The sequence below is a fragment of the Gordionus sp. m RMFG-2023 genome, chromosome 2 (assembly GCF_954871325.1).
Source record: "Gordionus sp. m RMFG-2023 chromosome 2, tfGorSpeb1-WG-v2, whole genome shotgun sequence".
Classification (NCBI taxonomy): Eukaryota; Metazoa; Nematomorpha; class Gordioida; order Chordodea; family Parachordodidae; genus Gordionus; species Gordionus sp. m RMFG-2023.
Genome location: NC_088776.1, coordinates 43,245,782 through 43,264,021, shown reverse-complemented (window position 1 = coordinate 43,264,021; position 18,240 = coordinate 43,245,782). Strand labels below are relative to the sequence as shown.

General features: G+C 26.3%; 2 protein-coding genes across 3 annotated transcripts in view; both read left to right on the top strand.

Annotated features, from left to right (window-relative positions):
• Positions 1-4,078, top strand: part of LOC135924358 (uncharacterized) — a 71,885-nt gene extending 67,807 nt beyond the window's left edge. Inside the window, exons 28-31 of the mRNA XM_065459415.1 lie at positions 210-309; positions 546-683; positions 3,860-3,924; positions 4,003-4,078. Of these exons, the coding sequence (XP_065315487.1) occupies positions 210-309; positions 546-683; positions 3,860-3,924; positions 4,003-4,051 (352 nt within the window). The 3' untranslated portion in view covers positions 4,052-4,078. The remainder of the gene's footprint in view (positions 1-209; positions 310-545; positions 684-3,859; positions 3,925-4,002) is intronic.
• Positions 4,079-8,763: 4,685 nt separating this feature from the next.
• Positions 8,764-18,240, top strand: part of LOC135925037 (E3 ubiquitin-protein ligase RNF123-like) — a 68,910-nt gene continuing 59,433 nt past the window's right edge. For both annotated transcript variants that reach the window (XM_065460176.1, XM_065460175.1), the window contains exon 1: positions 8,764-8,833. In XM_065460176.1, the coding sequence (XP_065316248.1) occupies positions 8,779-8,833 (55 nt within the window). In that variant the 5' untranslated portion in view covers positions 8,764-8,778. The remainder of the gene's footprint in view (positions 8,834-18,240) is intronic.

The following is an 18,240-nucleotide window of genomic DNA, read 5'->3' as shown; positions in this document are numbered from 1 at the left end:
CCATCCCAATCCAAATATATTGCAGGCAGGGCTTATTATCTCTAATTTTTAGTACTATATATTTCATAGATATTTATTATCTTTCGACACGATTATATTAAATTGTAATATAGATGTATACATAATTAATTAATTAATCTTAATTTTACAAGGTTTAAGAAATTTAATTTCTAATAACTTTTTATTTTTTAATTGACAACTATATACAGGTCTATGTCTCCCAGATCTTCGAAGCGCAGTCAAGTTGAGACAACTTACGCAGATAGATACGAAAGTAGACTAGATCCATTTAGGGATTTCAATATGAAGGTTATATTTTTTCTCTTCCTTGTTAATCTTATTTATCCTATATTTTAAATTTTAAATTTATAGTATACAATATATTTATTTAATTGTAATACCCTTAAAATTATTATTGATTATTTGTAACCTAACTCATTTATTTTAACTTATTTAATATATTAATAATTTATTTAAGAAGCTAATAATAGTTAACAATATACATTTCATAATATAATTTTAAACATGAATTTATCATTATATAGGAAAAGCAAAGAAAGCTGAATAATCTTAACCCTCCCGAAAAGATGATATATTTTATGGCTACAAGGATGGTTTCCAATAGAACTGCAAGAATTTTCGCCTTTATTTATATGATAATTTTACACTGTTTAGTGTTTATGGTAAGTTAAATTTTAGCACTATATAACAATACAAAATATATCATCGTACTTAACATACATTTCATGGTGATACACTATAAAAATATTTTGTATATTGTATTGAAAATTTAAATATCATTTAATCTTATCTCAAAGAATTACGCCATTAAATCTTTCTATATAATTTTGAGGAATTTCGATTAAAATTTGGTGCATATAGACAGGATTGGTAAATTTTCAAAAATTTTTCGAATATAAATACAAATACGTTTTAAAAAAAGATGTATTTTAAATAAATTATCTACAAAACATTTTCAAAAAAGTATTTAAAATACAAATACTTTGTCTAAAACTTTCTGTACAATTAATAAATACTTTTTGCAAATCGATTTTTATAGTACCACTATCCATTGGCGTACGCAGCGAGTGGGGGGGGGGGGGGCTTGGGGCAAATCCACCCTCCCCCCTTGCCAAAAAATGCAGATGCTGGATATATTTTTTAAAAATATTATTGTTTATATTAATTTATATTTGTTAATATTAATTATATTACATTTATTATCACATTCATCTACTAAGTTATTTTATCAATTAATTTCGATTCCAAGTTTTCCGACGTAATATTTACTTATTATTTTCAAATTTTTAGTGGCGTAATATTTATCTACCATTTTCAAATTTCTAGTCAATAAATAATTATTTCTGAAACTTCTTGTCCAACAGGGAAAAAGAAATTGCAACCTTGTCCAACGAGATAGAGTCTCTGCCATCAAGCAGTAACAGCTTTTAAGGAGTTAGAAGAGCCAATTATTTGCTATTACTGAAATATCACAATGGCCTGAAAGAAATATTTCCTCAGAAGCAAGAAAATTATTGGATTCAATGCTTACTCCAAATTTTATTTCTCATTAGAATGTATTATTTAATTATACAACTATTTTAAGTATACTTTTCAAAAACATGACATTGACTTGATTAAGAAGATGAGAATAGTGGAGAGCATTTTATCAGAACTCAAGGAAATTAGGGCGAATGTTGATGAAGAATTTCATATTTTATTGTTGAGTCAAAAGCAGAGCTATACGTGTTTAATATTTGCTCGACTTGTAGCAAGGCAAGCTCATCGTTAAAACATTAATATAGGATCAGTAGAAGAGTATATCTTAAATACAGATACAATTATAACCCAAGTAAATGAATTTTTAATTCATCATGCAGCACTTACTAATCTGCAAATATTACTTCTACAAAAGCCTTCCCAACCTTTTTCAGATGGTGATAGAAAAAAAAATATTTGTTAGATTTTTATTATAAAGGATGTTAAAGTATCTTATGATGCTTTCTAGCTGAATAACTATGTTTATAAGATTAACTATGGTTGATATAGTCCCAAAAAATGCTATGGATGCTCTGCATTATTTCAAACACATTTTAGATTAAATTCCCAATGTATTAAAAGGGTTTATAAACTCTTCCCATTAGTAAACTAATGAGAGAACATTCTCTTTTTTAAGAAGAATAACAGAGGCCTGCAGAAGTACCATTTGCAGGGCACGGCCCGGATTTTTTTTAAAGATTTTTTACGGCCCGGCTTGGGGTTTTTTTTAAAAATTTTCAGGCCCGGCCCGGCTTAAAATTTTTAGGCCAGACTCGGCTTTTTAAAAAAATTTCAGGCCCGGCTTGGCTTTTTTTAAATAAAATTTTCAGGCCTGGCCCGGATTTTTTTAAAATAAATTATATTTATTCTTGATTTTTATAGCTAAATAATAACGATTTCAAATATAGGCTGTTTTAAAAAATACAGCCCGGATTGGGTGTTTTTTTTAAATAATTCAGGCCCGGCTTAGGTGTTTTTTTGAAAAAAATTCGGGCCCGGCCCGGGTATATTTAAAAAAATAAAAATACTCTCCGGCCCGGGGACCGGGCCTGCAGGTCTCTGAAAAACATACCAAGAAGTACAACATCTGAAAGTAGATTGAAAGGTTTGGATCTTTTGAAAATTCATAGGCATTTGACGACAAGCAAGGATGAGATAATTGAAAAATTAGCTCTATCACAACGAAGATTGTATTTTACATTGTAAATATATAACATACAAAATGCAATTATTCCTAAGAAACTTTTTGTGTTAAGGCTCAAAAAATTCAAATTTCTATTTTGGGGACCAAATTCCTGCGTACGCGCCTGCCACTATCAATTTTTTTACTTTAGTAATATTTTTATTATTAACATTTTCTAAAATTCTAATAATTATTTGAATATCATCATATCGAATTTCAATTATATTTATCTCCAGCAATATAAATATTATAAATATATTATTGTTGTAGCAGTAGCTAATCACAGAAATTATGTTAAAATTGCAAATATATAGTTAATATCACAATTTTACAGAGCATACAATAAATAGCTAGAGAGTGAAATCCCTTCATTTGTGATTTTGATTTGATTTTTAGTTAAGCAGATCTTACATTTAGCTTGCCTTATATTATTGATTTTGATGATATTTTGAAAATTTCCATCCTTAATGTCATTACATTTAGAGGATCTTGATGTTGTAGCGGAATCCCTGCAAAAATATCTTATAAACATAATAGCTATGTTCCTTTTCTTCATTTACTATATCCTCCTCGTCTTCAAGAAAACGTTTGTTTTCGTTTCAGTAATACTCATTTTAAAAATAAAATAGGATTTAAAATGAAAGATGTTAATTTTTTCGTTAACGCTGTTCACAATTTTAATATTTAAATAATGTGGAGTTATACTTTATAATTCAATTTTTAAAAATATTTGTATATGTATTCGTCTGAAAATCGTGAAATCATAATAAATACAAGAATACTTTTTTAGTATTTAAAATACTAAATACTTTCTAATATATTCAAATAAATACAAAAAGGTATTTAGTATTTTAAATACAAATATTCGCGTTAATGCCCAACCCTGCATTCAGTGGCGTCAGCCCTACAAGAAACGTTTTGTTCAAATATAAAATATTTTATGACCGCAGGGACTTTGAGGTTGCATAATAAATATTTAACATCTAAATTTTATACATGCCCACTTGAGGGTAAAAATATTTAAAATTTTAAATTATAATCAAATTGGTATTTTACACACTTGTTTTATATTTATACTGAATAAACTAACTTACACAATTATTACTTTGCAAATTATCTTTCATCATTTTGCATTAGGTTTTATATCAACTGGCCAAAATTGAAAATTGTCATAGAGAAGCATCGGTGGATTGGGCTGCCAAGTTTTAAATATTTATTTTTAAACAATATATACGATTATTTATTAATGTTTTATTTTAAATATTATTTTATTGTTGCAGATACTCTGATCACATGAAGGAAGCTCACAAAGATTCCCATCACAAATGATTATTTAAATACAATATGGGATACCTATTATTATATAGCATATATATTTGATTTCGTATTCATATATTTTTTTGATGATTTAAATTACATTTATTGATCCTATTTTCTTCGATTTAACAGTTAAAATTTATCTAAATCACTTTTTATTTTTGATTTCAGGAAAAATTAAATTTTGGTGTTTTATATTTGATTAAAAATTTTAATTTCACAAATTTATGGCTTATGATTATTAATTGATATTTCGTTTTCATTAATTTGCTTACAAATATGACTAATATTTTTATAGCATTCATAAGTATAATGATACAAATATACATAATCGAATCGGTATTTGGTTAGTAGAAATATAAACTAGGTCACACATAGACCTGTACTTGAGGGGAGAGCGCACAGGGGCTCGTGCCCTTTAAAAAATTTGAAAAGCTCCACGTGAAAATTGGTTATTTTGAAATTGTTAGCTAAAAAGGTCATTTTGAAAATTTAATAAAAAATGTTATTTAAAAAAAAAATAATTGAGCCCTTTGAGATTGAATTTCCATCGGTGGCGTTTTTATATACAGAATCAAATATTTGACAGCTCTTTTAGATTTTTAAACTGTAGATACATTTTTAAATATATTTTATTTAGTGTTAGAGTAACTGACTGCCAGGGATCCGAACCTGAACAGAACCATTAAACCGCTAAAAAAATTCTAGCCGAACCTGAACCGAACCTCTAAAATGCCTCTGAACCGGTTCGAGTTTCATAATTTTATGCTTATAAAATAATGTGTAAGTTATTACTAGTTTATTGCAAAAATTTTAATTATAAATTGTTTTAAAAATTCTTATCAATCACATTTGATTAATAAGTTTCAGTCGTAATTTTTAGTTATATTGCCATTTTCCAACATTTTTTAAATATTTTAAGCTCATAAATTATAATGCCTAGAGAAAAATTAAATCCAATATATAAATTATTTACATATAGTATTATAAATGATACATCAAATTTGATATCATACTGGCAGTGCAGGCTACCCAAGTTAGTGTGGAAAGATGTTTTTCAACAATTAAATTTATATATCTCCTTATAGATGTAATTAGAGTGAGACGAATTTTGAAAATATATTAATTGTGCGGCTTAATAAAAAAATTTAAGTAATTGTTCATATTAAAATATATCATTGATATTTATTTGTAATATTTATAAATTAAATATTATTTTATAATGTGCAATTAATAAAAATGAAGGTTTTATGTATGTGTTTTTATTTTAATTATGAAATAAAATAAAAAATTTCCTTATACATAATTCGAATAAAGGTTTGAATACAAAAGTGTTTAAACCGGTTTTTAGAGGTTCAAACTGAACCTATATTTTTATTTTTTGCGAACTGAACCTGAACCTTAAACCGTTATTTTTATCCGAACCTGAACCGAACCGATATTCATTTCGGTTTGGATCCCTGCTGACTGCGCACAAGTCCGAATATATATTTTCTTAGATTTGATTTTAAAATTTTCTATCGGAACTAGGGAAACATTAATTTTTCCTCAAATGCTTTCATAAATATTCTTTTCAAGAAAAACACGAAATATTTCCCCAAATACTTATAATTTTTTTGCTTTCTTAAATAATCGTACCTTTTTCCCCCTCACTCCATGTTTATTTTAATTTTTTGGAGGGAATCGAAACCGTTATTTCTAAAATTTGAGATTGGATCTGATTTCATTTATCGAATTGTGTTGGATAAGAAAATAAATTAGAGAAGTCGCTTCTGTTTATTTAAAGGTAAGACCAAATTTTAAATGAAAACTAATATCGAATAGCTTATTTGGAAAAGTGAAATTAAGGCTTATTGGATATTGATTCCGATTCATACCTTGCGGAACATTTTAATATATCAGGTCCGGGTGACGATGAAATTGCAGCTCCAACATATGAAGTTAATATTAAATCCTTAAAATAGAAATGGCCTTCCCGTTGAATAATTAATTATGCTAGAACGTGTTCAATGCAAAAAGCTTTATAAATAATGTGTTAAATAAAATGGAAAACAATATTTAAAACTAATAACGAGTAGGATAAACTAGTTGACAAACTTGCATTATTACATACATTCAATGAGTGTAAAATTTATTTCAATCCAAAAGCGATGTACAATTAATTTAGGTTTGTTATTACTGGTTTATAAAATAAATGAGTCTGATGCTGCCAAACAAAGTTGACTAGAGATTTCTAATTACCAAATACATAGTATACTTTATTTTACATAAGATTTTATGATAAAAATTAAAGTTGTCGAAATTACTAAATAAGTAAAGCCATTATTTTACTATTTTTAAAAGTACAAAAACCGTTACTATGTAAATAATTAAGTAAATTGTTTTGCTTTTATTTTATTAATCGATACATTGAATAAATCCCAAAATTCAAATAAATAAATAAGCAAAATATATTTTACTATAAATATACTGATATTTTTTTTATCTAACCATATGGTTGTTTTTCAAAGCTTTATGGTTCCTCTCTCAGCACCGCTTTCACCCCGTTTAAGTCGAGAATGGCGGAGGTGTAGTATATTTATAAACAGGATTTCATGTTTGAAAATTGTTAATGTTTTCTTTTCTAAAGGAGTATATCTTTACTCTAATAGGATTTTTTGCTTAAATAACTATAAAATTTTCTGGATAAGCTAAATACTCAGACTAAGTTTAATATATATATATTCTAGACATTTAATGTCTCATAAAATTTAAAGAAGTATCTTTGCCTCAAAGCAAAAAGCACTTAAAAAAAATTAGTGAGAATAGATTAAATTCATTTTAATTGGTATTTATGCGGAGTTTCATTAAATGCCTAGAAATACATCTCTTGATCAAGTTTGAAACAATTAGCTTCAAATATGAAAAGTTAAAGACGTTTGTCCTCTGGCCCCACCTGCCGGAGAGCCCCAGTCTCCTCAAATTGGAATTCTGTAATTTCTCCATCCTATTAATTATTACAAAATTGTGTTAAATACGGCTGCCAATCATTTTGTAAAAGCTATGAATGGAAATATTTGTGTATCCTTAAATATTTATAATCTTCGTAAATCATAATAAATATGATGTTAAAATCACTGATTAGTTTAAACCTATTGATTATTGTCTCGTCAAATTCAATGGTTATTATTTCCATGCCAACCATGAATATTTTGAGCAATGATATACAACGCCAGTAAAAAAAAGCAATTTGCTAAACAACGTCAAAATTTTATTTTTATTATATAATAGCCTTAACTAAATCACTGTTCCATATGCAATCTCAGCGTGCGTGGATGTTGATTTATAAAGAAAAATTGCCACGAGGACAATTACGGTATTTGGTGCCTGAGCCACACACATTACTCCAAGATTTTTTTTGGATATAATGATAATTTATGACGTTATCTAATATTGTTTAAATGAACATAAAAGGCCAATGGCATTCAATTTTGTCGGACTTTTTTATTGTAACTAAGTATCAATAATATGGCTGGAAATAAATATATTTCTGCCAATAAATTTCATATGAGACAAAAATTATAAATTGGGATATCAGAAAGGAAATTTTAAGTATTTTATGATACAAACGTTTTTGGCTATTATCTATCATATTTTTTTCTTTTTTTTTCTCTTTAGCTTTCACCTTTTCTGGTGGTAAGCTCCTTCAACATCTCTCTCCACTTTATGTTATTCATGCAATCTCTTTTATCTAATTTATACTTCTTTATATTGGCTCTAACTTTATGGCCCCATTGAAGTTTTGGCATTCCTCTTTTACGTTTGCCCATCACTTCCAAACTCTCAACCTTATTTCCTATGTAGTTCATAGGCCTTCTCATTGTGTACCCATACCACCTAAGTCTGTTTACCATTATCTTAGTCTTAATGGGCACTACCTTTAAACTACTAAGTATTATTGTAATACGCACTTTATCCCTTGTTGTTATCCCAGCAATCATCCTCAGCATTCTCATCTCCATAGTTTGCAGACTTCTCTCGTCTGATTCTTTGGTTGACCATGTTTCCGAACTATATAGAATAGTTGGTTGTACTATGGAACTGTAAATTTTTTCCTTTAATTTGTGTGGGATTCTTTTGTCAAATAGCACTCCAGATAAAGATCTCCACTTTAACCACCCTTGATTAATCTTACTCTTTATCTCTTTTTCTATTGTGCCGTTTGTTTGTATAGTGGAGCCCAAATATTTGCAGCTTTCAATTGCCGATATCTGCCATTCATTTATATCAATACTCTCTGTTTCATTTCCTCCTATCACCATATACTTCGTTTTTTCTCTATTTACTTTTAGTCAGTGCTTTTCTAGGATATTTATCCAACTCACTAATTTTTCTTTCATTTCATCCTTGGATTCGGCAAGTATTACAATGTCATCTGCAAATATTATATTCCACGACATAACGTATAATCATTTTATTAAAAATAAATCACGATGCTTTGCCAGGTTTTTCGATATATTCATAATATTCATTATATAATTTAAAAGATAAAATATAAAAATATATTTCTGTTGCTCTCATTTAATATTCAATAAGTTTAAATTTGATAATTTTAAGAACGAACGTGCGTTTATCATGTGCTTTACATTTTAAAACTAATATATTGTAAATTTAAAAAATAAAAAAAAACTTAAAATTTTCTAAAATTTAGTTAATTTTCTAATATTGTATATAACAAACTTCATATCTTCTTATTGAAAATGGTTGCTAATCGTTATTATTACAAACTATTTTCCCCCGATAACCAACAAAAACGTAAGAATATACTCAAATAGTTATTTTATTTTTATATTCGCATTCTATTTAATTTGATAATTTTATTTTTTCAATCATATTTGCTCTTTTTAAATATGGCCAAATTTATTAAAAACTTATATTTCCAGGTTCTTCTTAATTGCTAGGTTTTTATAAAACTTTACATGATTAAATATTAATTCGCATTCTTATTCATCTTTTGAGTGGCCATTTATTTTACAAATCGCCGATTAAATATTAATATAATACTGAAGGTCTATGTTAAACCCAGATTCTTTACCAACACTGGGGTAGACAAGAGAGGATTTTGGGGATCACACTCCCCTTCTCCACATACAAAGTATGATATGGGGAAAATTACCCCCTTTCATAATACTCCTATATTGATATCTAGTCAAAAAAAGAGGTTTGAAGGTTAAAATATCAATAGATATAAAGTTTACTTTCCTTTCTAATCTTAAATTGATAAAAATATCTCCTTAGTTTTTTTTATCTATTTTTATAAAATTATCTCAAAATTTATCCCCTCATTAAAAAGTGAGTGATAAAATCCTAAAAATCTATGAATAGATAAATGAGGGAGGCACTTATTCTTCTCCTATTACTATTCTTATTTCGTGAATAATTCTTTTTTCTTTGCACTATCTACCAAACGGGCTGAAGCCCTAAAATGTGCTACATACGCTTTAATTATTGATATAAATTTCAAAATTAATTCATTTAAATGTTTAGCTGACTTCATTCTTAAGGCGTGATAACATTATTTTTATTTTATTTATTAGGTTACTTATTTGTGGTTAACATAACCTATTTAACAATTAATATGTAAAGCACTAAATATAGACATAACTTCTATATTTTGATTCTTATGCCAACTTTGGCATTTTTTTTAATATATAAATTTCCCAAAAGATTGGTTTACTTTAAGCTTAAAGCGTAGCATCATAAAATTTTGTTGGTTTCTTTATTGGGGGTTGGTTAAACTGGTTGAGGAATATAAGTACTATCAGATATTAGCGCAAGCATTATATATTTATAGTGCTTTAATATTTTTTATTCTGGCATGATTCCAATTTTATCAATAATTTCTTATTTCCTTCGTATCTTTTTATACTTACTATGTATTTTTAGTAGTGATGTTAAAATAACTAGTTACAAGTAAGTAACTAGTTACATTTTGGCTAATAAATAACTGTAACTAGTTATATTTTTAAAATTGTAAATAGTAACTGTAACTAGTTAAAATTTTTGAAATGTAACTGCCAAAAGTAACTAGTTACTTTTAAAGATATATCCAAATAATTAATTTTATTTTTAATATGTTGTGATAAATTAATTTTAAATTAAATTTATTTTTTAAATAAAATTTATTAATTTAAAATTTTGTGAAAATGTCTGATTGTTCCCAACAATAACACAAATACTTATATGTATGGCAGATGTGCAGGGATTATAATATTGTCAACCTCTAAAGGATACTATATTAGCTAGTATTGAAAAAAGGTAACTAAAATTAAATAATTATTTATAAATTAATAATATCATGTTATAGGGTTAATTATCTTTATGATAATGACAACATCATTGCTGCAATTCTTCACCCTTTATTTAAAACTGACTGGCCTTGGATTAGGCAAGAAAGGAATAAAGCAAAAAAGGAGGAAATTTTAAATTTAATAAATACCTTAATACCTCAAAGTGAATCCCAGACGAATGAATCATGCTCAAAACCAACATCACTTGATGTAGTTGGATTTTTTGACCTAAAGCGCCAAAATATTCTGGATAATGAACTTATAGAAAACTTTATCAAATCTAATAACAACACTTTTTTTTTATATAACGATTTCCCAAAGTTAAAATTACTCTTTATTAAATATAATGTTGTTCTAACATCAAGTGCTCCCGTAGAGCGCTTATTCAGTCTAGGTAAGCTCATTTTTGGAGATAAACGAGCACGTCTCCTAGATAATAACTTAGAAATTAATTTGTTGTTAAAAGCAAATAAACATTTATTAGATTCTAATTTTTATGAAAAATAAATGTTTTTTTTTCAATGCAAATATATATTTTTATATTCGATGTAAATATTCAATTTTGCGATATTTTTTTATATAAATAAATTATATATTATTTTAAATAACTGATTATACTTTGTTTATCCTAATTTTTTTTATATTAAATAAATGCAGTCAATAAATAAATAATGCGCTTATGAAGGATGTATAAAGTAAGTAACTAGTTACTTTTGAAAATAACTGTAACTAATAACTAGTTACCTTTGTAAAAATGTAACTAGTAACTGTAACTAGTTATGTTTTTGCCAATGTAACTAGTAACTGTAACTAGTTATGTTTCAAAAGTAACTTTTAACATCACTAATTTTTAGGGAAATATCAATATAAAATAACGTTATTTTAGATAATTTGTTTCTCATTGTAAAGTTAAAAAGAAATTTATTAAATAATCTTCAGTCACTATTAATACTAGGTTATTTGAGAATGACGTCAAAGGAGACAAGTGAGCTTAAATCCCTGGAAAGATTTTACTGACCCCCTCCACCCTCCCACCACAAAAAATGAATATTATTATTTTTTATTAAAATTCTAGGATTTTGAAATTTTTCTGCAATCAAAAAATATACCTCCCATATTAAAACTAGCAGTGCCCTTGGTAAAAATTTTCACTTTTGTACATCAATAATATATAAAAATGTCAATTGAATTATGAAGAAGAAACAGAAGTTGCAGGCCTTTCAATTATTCGATTTGTATACGATTAGCAGAGTTGTTAAAATCTAGATCCTGTATCTAGATATAAAAATGTGGTATCTGTATCTAGATAGATTTTTGATTAAAATATCTGTATCTAGATATTATTTTAGACGATGTATCTGTATCTAGATCCATTTAAAAAGTATCTTTTAACAACTCTGACGATTAGATTAGAAATTTACCATTACGAATATCTATGTAATAATAAAAAAAAATATATGAATAAATAATAAATTAATTCGTAAATTTTTGAAAATTTTTGTAAATATTCAAATTGTTCGTTAATTTTAGGACTTGCAAATATTCTTAATTGATTATTAAAATCAGTCATTTTTATCAAATATTTTACATTTTCTGGTGCTTGTGGTAATGATTTTTTTAATTGTGTTAATGTACTTTGTTTAAAATTTCCTAAAGGGGAATTAAAAAATATTAATTGTAAGATTTGCAATCAGAACAAGGTGTAATAATAGGATTCTTCTAGTTATAATTATTTTTATTATAATCTTCTAGCCGCAAGGTGATGCTACCTTCAAAATGTTGAAAAACATAAAAGATTTTTGACTATTTGGAGTTGTTTAAAATTAATAGTTTCATTACTCCAACGGGAAAATAAAAAAAGTTTCTTGTAGTAAATAAATATTGTAAAATCTATGCGATTATTTAAATTCTTATATTCACGAGGAAAAAAATTTTCAATTTTACTTAATTCGGTTTGTTCGAATGCGAATAAAATATTATTCGAATCTATAAAACAAAATTTAAAATTCGTTTTATTCAAATCAAATTTTTCAAATAATTTGATTGAATATTCTAATTTCGTATTATTAGTGTTTAATGAAATTTAATCATTTGTCATCTCTTTGGTTTAAAAATTGTTTTGGCATGCCAATATAAATTAAATCAGATTGTATGTTCTATATCATCAGTTTATTATAATTATTTTTTCTGTTTAAATTTGATGAGGAATGAAAATATTTAAAAAATCAATATATCTTCTTTTGAATTATTTTATATAAAAAACGAATTATTAGAATTTACGAATACGAATAGCAAATTATTTGATCGTTGCACTAATTTATAATTGTTTTTGAATACGCTTATAATAACGTAGTTTACCTATTCTTTAAAAGAAATCGGTAAGGGTGTATAGGGGATATTTTTTTTATAGTATTAAACAATACAGTCAAAACCGTTTAATTGCATATCACTTAAGTGCAAAGATTTTTATGTGCGAAAAAACCCCGCGATTTTGATAAAAATTACTAGGCATAATGTTAACATTTATAATTGCGAATCGGTTAATTGCAAAATATTGGATAATTGCAAACTTTTTAAGGCCCCTTTTAAATGACAATAACGTTAATTTAATCGGATAAGTAAAAAAATAAAAAAATTTCCAAAAAATTATTCGTAATTTTTTTTGCATGAATTGCACCTTTAACTTATTTTAATACAAAAATGGTAGTTTTATTATATTTTATAATGTTAATTTAACGAAATAAAATTTTTTAACCCCCCTCCCAAACGATCTATATATAACTAGATAATCGATTCACACATTAAATGCAGTTAATAGTGTCATGGGAGTATAGTGATGTAAAAAAGCCCGATTCGATTAGATTTTTAAAAACGGTCCGATTAAGTATATGATCAATCTAATATTGTGTAAGCCAAGTGATTTTACTCAAAGTGGCAGAGAAGGTTTGGGTTTCTGGGGCTTACACAATATTATTTTTCGTAATCAAGATGTTTTTAAAAATCGACACAAATCGGGTTTTTTAACCACACTATTGGAGTAAGCTTTAGCACCATTTTATGGTTGTTAATTAAATTATATAAATGTGCGTAATGGTAAATGAAACCACAAAAGAGTGTACATTTAGGTCCTATGTATAGACACTCTTGATTAATGAATTGCCAATCTAGTAGTATATATTATTGCGCCCCCTCCTTTAACAGTTCTTACCTTACTTTGTAATTTCAAATTTTATATTTCCTAACGCTATTTATACTATGATTTCTTATAATTCTTATTTCCAATTTAACAAACAAATTTTGTTTTTCCCTTTTTATTTAAATACATAAAATCTAATTAATAAAAATCGAGAAAAAACATGAAAATTCAAGAAGTGTAAAAATTCAAAAATATAAAATCATACATCAAAATCCCAGAATGAATAAATCACTAAATCTCAAAAATATAATAATCCTCATTTATTATTTACGATTATGTTTTTACATTCTACCAATCAACAATAGAATAAATTAATTAAAAACTAGGACATGCCAACCCTTTATGGGCACGTGACATTCTTTATTAAAATTTTACATAATATCTAATAATTAATTATGTTATGGGTTATAAATAATATATAGTACAAACTATTTTGAATAATTAAACTAAGAATATTTTTCCAATTCGAATAATTGTTATATCAATGACATAGTTGTCGCCCTATCATCAATAAAGTTAGATGGGAAGGTAAATGCTCATAGTATATTGTTTCTCAGATGTATGTCTAAACGATTGCGCTATATTTATGTTATCTTGGGCTTGATCAATAGCTTGTAAAGACGGTCATCATCTAATAAGATTTTCCCATATCATATTCACGGTGAGTAGTATTGATATTATAAAAATAAATGTTATGGTATCTTCATTCGACGTTAATGAAATATGTGTTGAGCTATCATCTATAAAATCAAGTGAAACGATCAATGACCCCAGGTTGAAACGTGTAATGCATTTTTTTTAAATCAACGATTTATTTTATAAATTACGGAATTTTCATGTTGGCCTTCTTTGTCAAATTAATTAAAGGTGATTATGATGGCATGTTAATATTATATATCAGAACGAATTTTATTTTACAAATTTTATAAAATAACAATTTTAAAAAAAAATTTATTTATTTTATATATTTGATTTTTTATGTTGATAATTATTGTGTAAAAAAAACTATCAATTATTTAATTAAGATTTTACTATAAATAATTTTGATGCGTAAAAGCTTTGGTAAAAATTTTTTTTTCATTATTTAAACAAAAGATTGTACATTATTTTGTTGGGTATTTAAATACCATGACACTGGTATTATTAAAATGACTTAGTAAAATAAATGTGCTCTTTAAATTGACAACATTATAATTCTTAATTAATAATTTACAACAAAATTTTAAAACTTAAGATTTATCTTTTTGTTGTACAATCAAATCAAAATGTCAGTGGAGTCACTAGGAGGGGAGGGGGCGCAGGGGCTCGAGCCCCCTGAAAAATATGAATAGCCCCCTGAAGCAAAAAATTTTTTTAAAATCCTTAATATCCCCTTGAACTAAAAATAAATTTTTTTGATTGCCCCTGAACGTTTTATAATTCTAATACGTAATATATAGATTTAATTTTATTATTTAAAAATTAATAAGACATCTAAATTTTTATTAAATGAATGCTATTTTAATTATTAGATTAGATTAATACATATTAATTATATTTTTACTATGTCAGCTTGCAATCAAATTCTATGTTAAAAATAGAAGATCAACACCACTCACTAAATATTATTTTAGCTTTAAAAGTTGAAGCTTAATTGACTTTTATTATTTAAATTATGATATAACCCTAATTAAATAAATATAATCATTTATTAATTTAAAATTAACAAATTTAATATTGTAATTAGCAGAGTTCAAAATCACTAATCAACTATATTATTCATGTTTAAATTTAATTACCCAGGGGCGTCTCTAGCCTTTACAAAATTTTTATGGGGGACTTAGCCCCCATACCTTCTAAGTTGCTGGCCTTCGGCCCTCTTTTGCCCGGTCTTCGGCCGGGTTTTATATTAATACTAGTAGATAGCCCGTCAAAAATGACGGGAAATGAGAATTTTCTTCTTACTTTATGCTAGTTGTTACCTGTTATTTGAAAATAATATCCAAATTTTTTTCTTTTTACTCCTACCCCCCCCCCCCTTCAGGCCAGGTTCAATTCATTAAAACTAAGTGTAAATACTATGTTTGAGTAAAAATAAATTTAAGGCTTTTACTTGATAATGCCAATATTATTTGTTAAATATTACTGATTCACTTATACATAATATTTAATATTAAAAAAAATTCCCAGGCAAAGTACAAAGCCATAATAATTTTGAAAAATTCTTCCAAGCCCAATGAAAGATCATAATAAATTTGGTAGTTGAGAACTGAAATAAAATATTTAAATAATCATAATGAATTTAAAAACACAATCAAAATCAGATTTTCATGGGCCTTGGTTTTTTGATCAGGCTTGACCCAGGCCTGCAAAATAACTTGTTTTAGGCCAATGTCTGACCCATAGTTAATAATAAAAAAATTATCAAACGTCCAAGCTTATAATAATTTTAAAAAATTTTCCCTAAACCCAGCCTAATATAATTTATAAAAATATTTTCTAAGCCCAGTCCAACTCATAATAATTTTATAAAAATCTTTCTATAGCCTGGCCAACCCATAACAATTTTCAAAATTTTTTTCCAAACCTGGAGATAGGTAAATCTCTAAAAACCATATCTATTTTTTGTTCTATTTTAGCCCAGCTCATCCCTACTTCAGACCAGCCAACCCATTTAGACTAAGAGTGAATACTATTTTTTTGAATAAAAATATATTTAAATTAGCTTTTACCTGAGGGCCATATAAATATTCTGTGTTAAATATTACAACTCTAATATTAAAAAAATTTCCAAGCCAGGTCCACGCACTTGGGAAAAATTAAACCTGCCAAAGACCATAATAAATTTGGTAGTTGAGAACTGAAATAAAATATATAAAAAGTCACAATGCATTTAAAAATACAATCAGAATTAAAGTTGCATGGGCCTCGATTTTTGATCAGGCCTGGCTATGTCTTCAAAAGAAATTTTCAGGCCAATTTCTAGCCCATATTTTAAATTAAAAAATTTTCAGTAATCTAATACTAAATTAATTTTGAAAAATGATTCGCAAGCTACATCCAAGTCCATATTAATTGTGAAAAATATTAACCAAGCCCAGGAAAACCCAGAAATAACACTTTGGACACATATTTTCTTTTCAACCATATATATTGTTTGACATATAGTATACCCTTATTTTCCAGCACCTTTTAATGTTACGATCTGAGTTATTGTAATATATTTATTGCATGGTTTTTTCCCTTAGATCCAGAAAAATATTAAGGGGGTTTATAAGAATTAAATCTGTCTAATATATGTATATTTTTTTGCCATTTTATATCTTTGGGAAAATTTTTAAAAATTATCATCAAATGAAGGGGAAATATCTGATTTACCTAGTGCTGTAAACATTTCTACAAAAATCGAAAGCGTTCACGTACAAGTTCATGTTCAAAAAAAAGGAACGCGTTCACGTTCACAAACGCGTTCAAAATTTTATGATAAATTTTTTTAAATTTAATTTAATATAAATAAACTTATATTTTTTAATACAATATATTTTAGCCATGTTAAAAAATAATATAGTTTTATTTTGATAATATAATATAATATAGCGAATAAAAAGATATTTTTATTTATAAAAAATTTTTCTTATTAAATTTTAATAACAATTGTTTTCAAAATATTTAACTGATAGACAGGAACACTTGGCAGTTAATACGGCATTAGCTAAACTAAAAACGCGCTCTACAGGGGCAGATGAGGGAATTGCTGTATTATAATTAATAAACCGCTCTTTTAATGTGAAGAATTAATTAAAAACATATTGTTTTGTTATTTGCAAAAAATTGAGATAAGTTATCCTCCTCCAATCCATTCTATACTCTCGACAAAAAAAAGGATATCTCAAAATTAACAGTTCTCTAAGGTTTTCAAAGCATTTTTTTCAATAACTCTAAAGTTTATTTTTAATAGGTTCGTTCTGTGGAAGTTTTGTCCATGGCCATTGAAGTTTGAATGCTGGATGTATAATTGCAGAAAGAACATATTGATCCATATATATATGTTCAAATCTTTAAAAAAATAAAAATATGTAATTAATTGAGAGTGATAGGTTTAATACCTTTTATTAATCCCATTTAATACGGCGTCTATCAATGGTTGACCATATTTGAGGCCACTAATTTTTTTAATTTTAAAATAACTATCGTTATTGTTGGGGTCAAATATCCCAAATGCATTATTTCTTCAAATTTAATGATTTAACTTAGTTATATCATATAAAATCAAATAATTAATATTATAATCAAATGTCGTTTTAAATTGGAACCTGAAGATTTTGACAATATAATACTTTTTGACCACATTTTACACTTGGTAAGCATTGGATTAGTTCCTTCAATATAGGATGTTAATGTAAAACATTTTTCATATTTAGCCATAGTAATGATAATTCATCTGATTTTGGATTTTCGGAATCAGATGATGAGGATTAAATAATAATATTCATGCTTATGCTAATCTATTAAATTAAAATATAAACAATAATATTCAAATTAATAAACTATGTGTTAAAAAAATTGAAATGTGAAAAGGAAATACACAGCCGATTAAAAAATATAAATAATACATTTTTTAAAAAAATTCGGAAATATTAAATTTTTCAAATAAATAAAAATAAAAATATTTTTAAAATTGAACGAACGTTAAATTC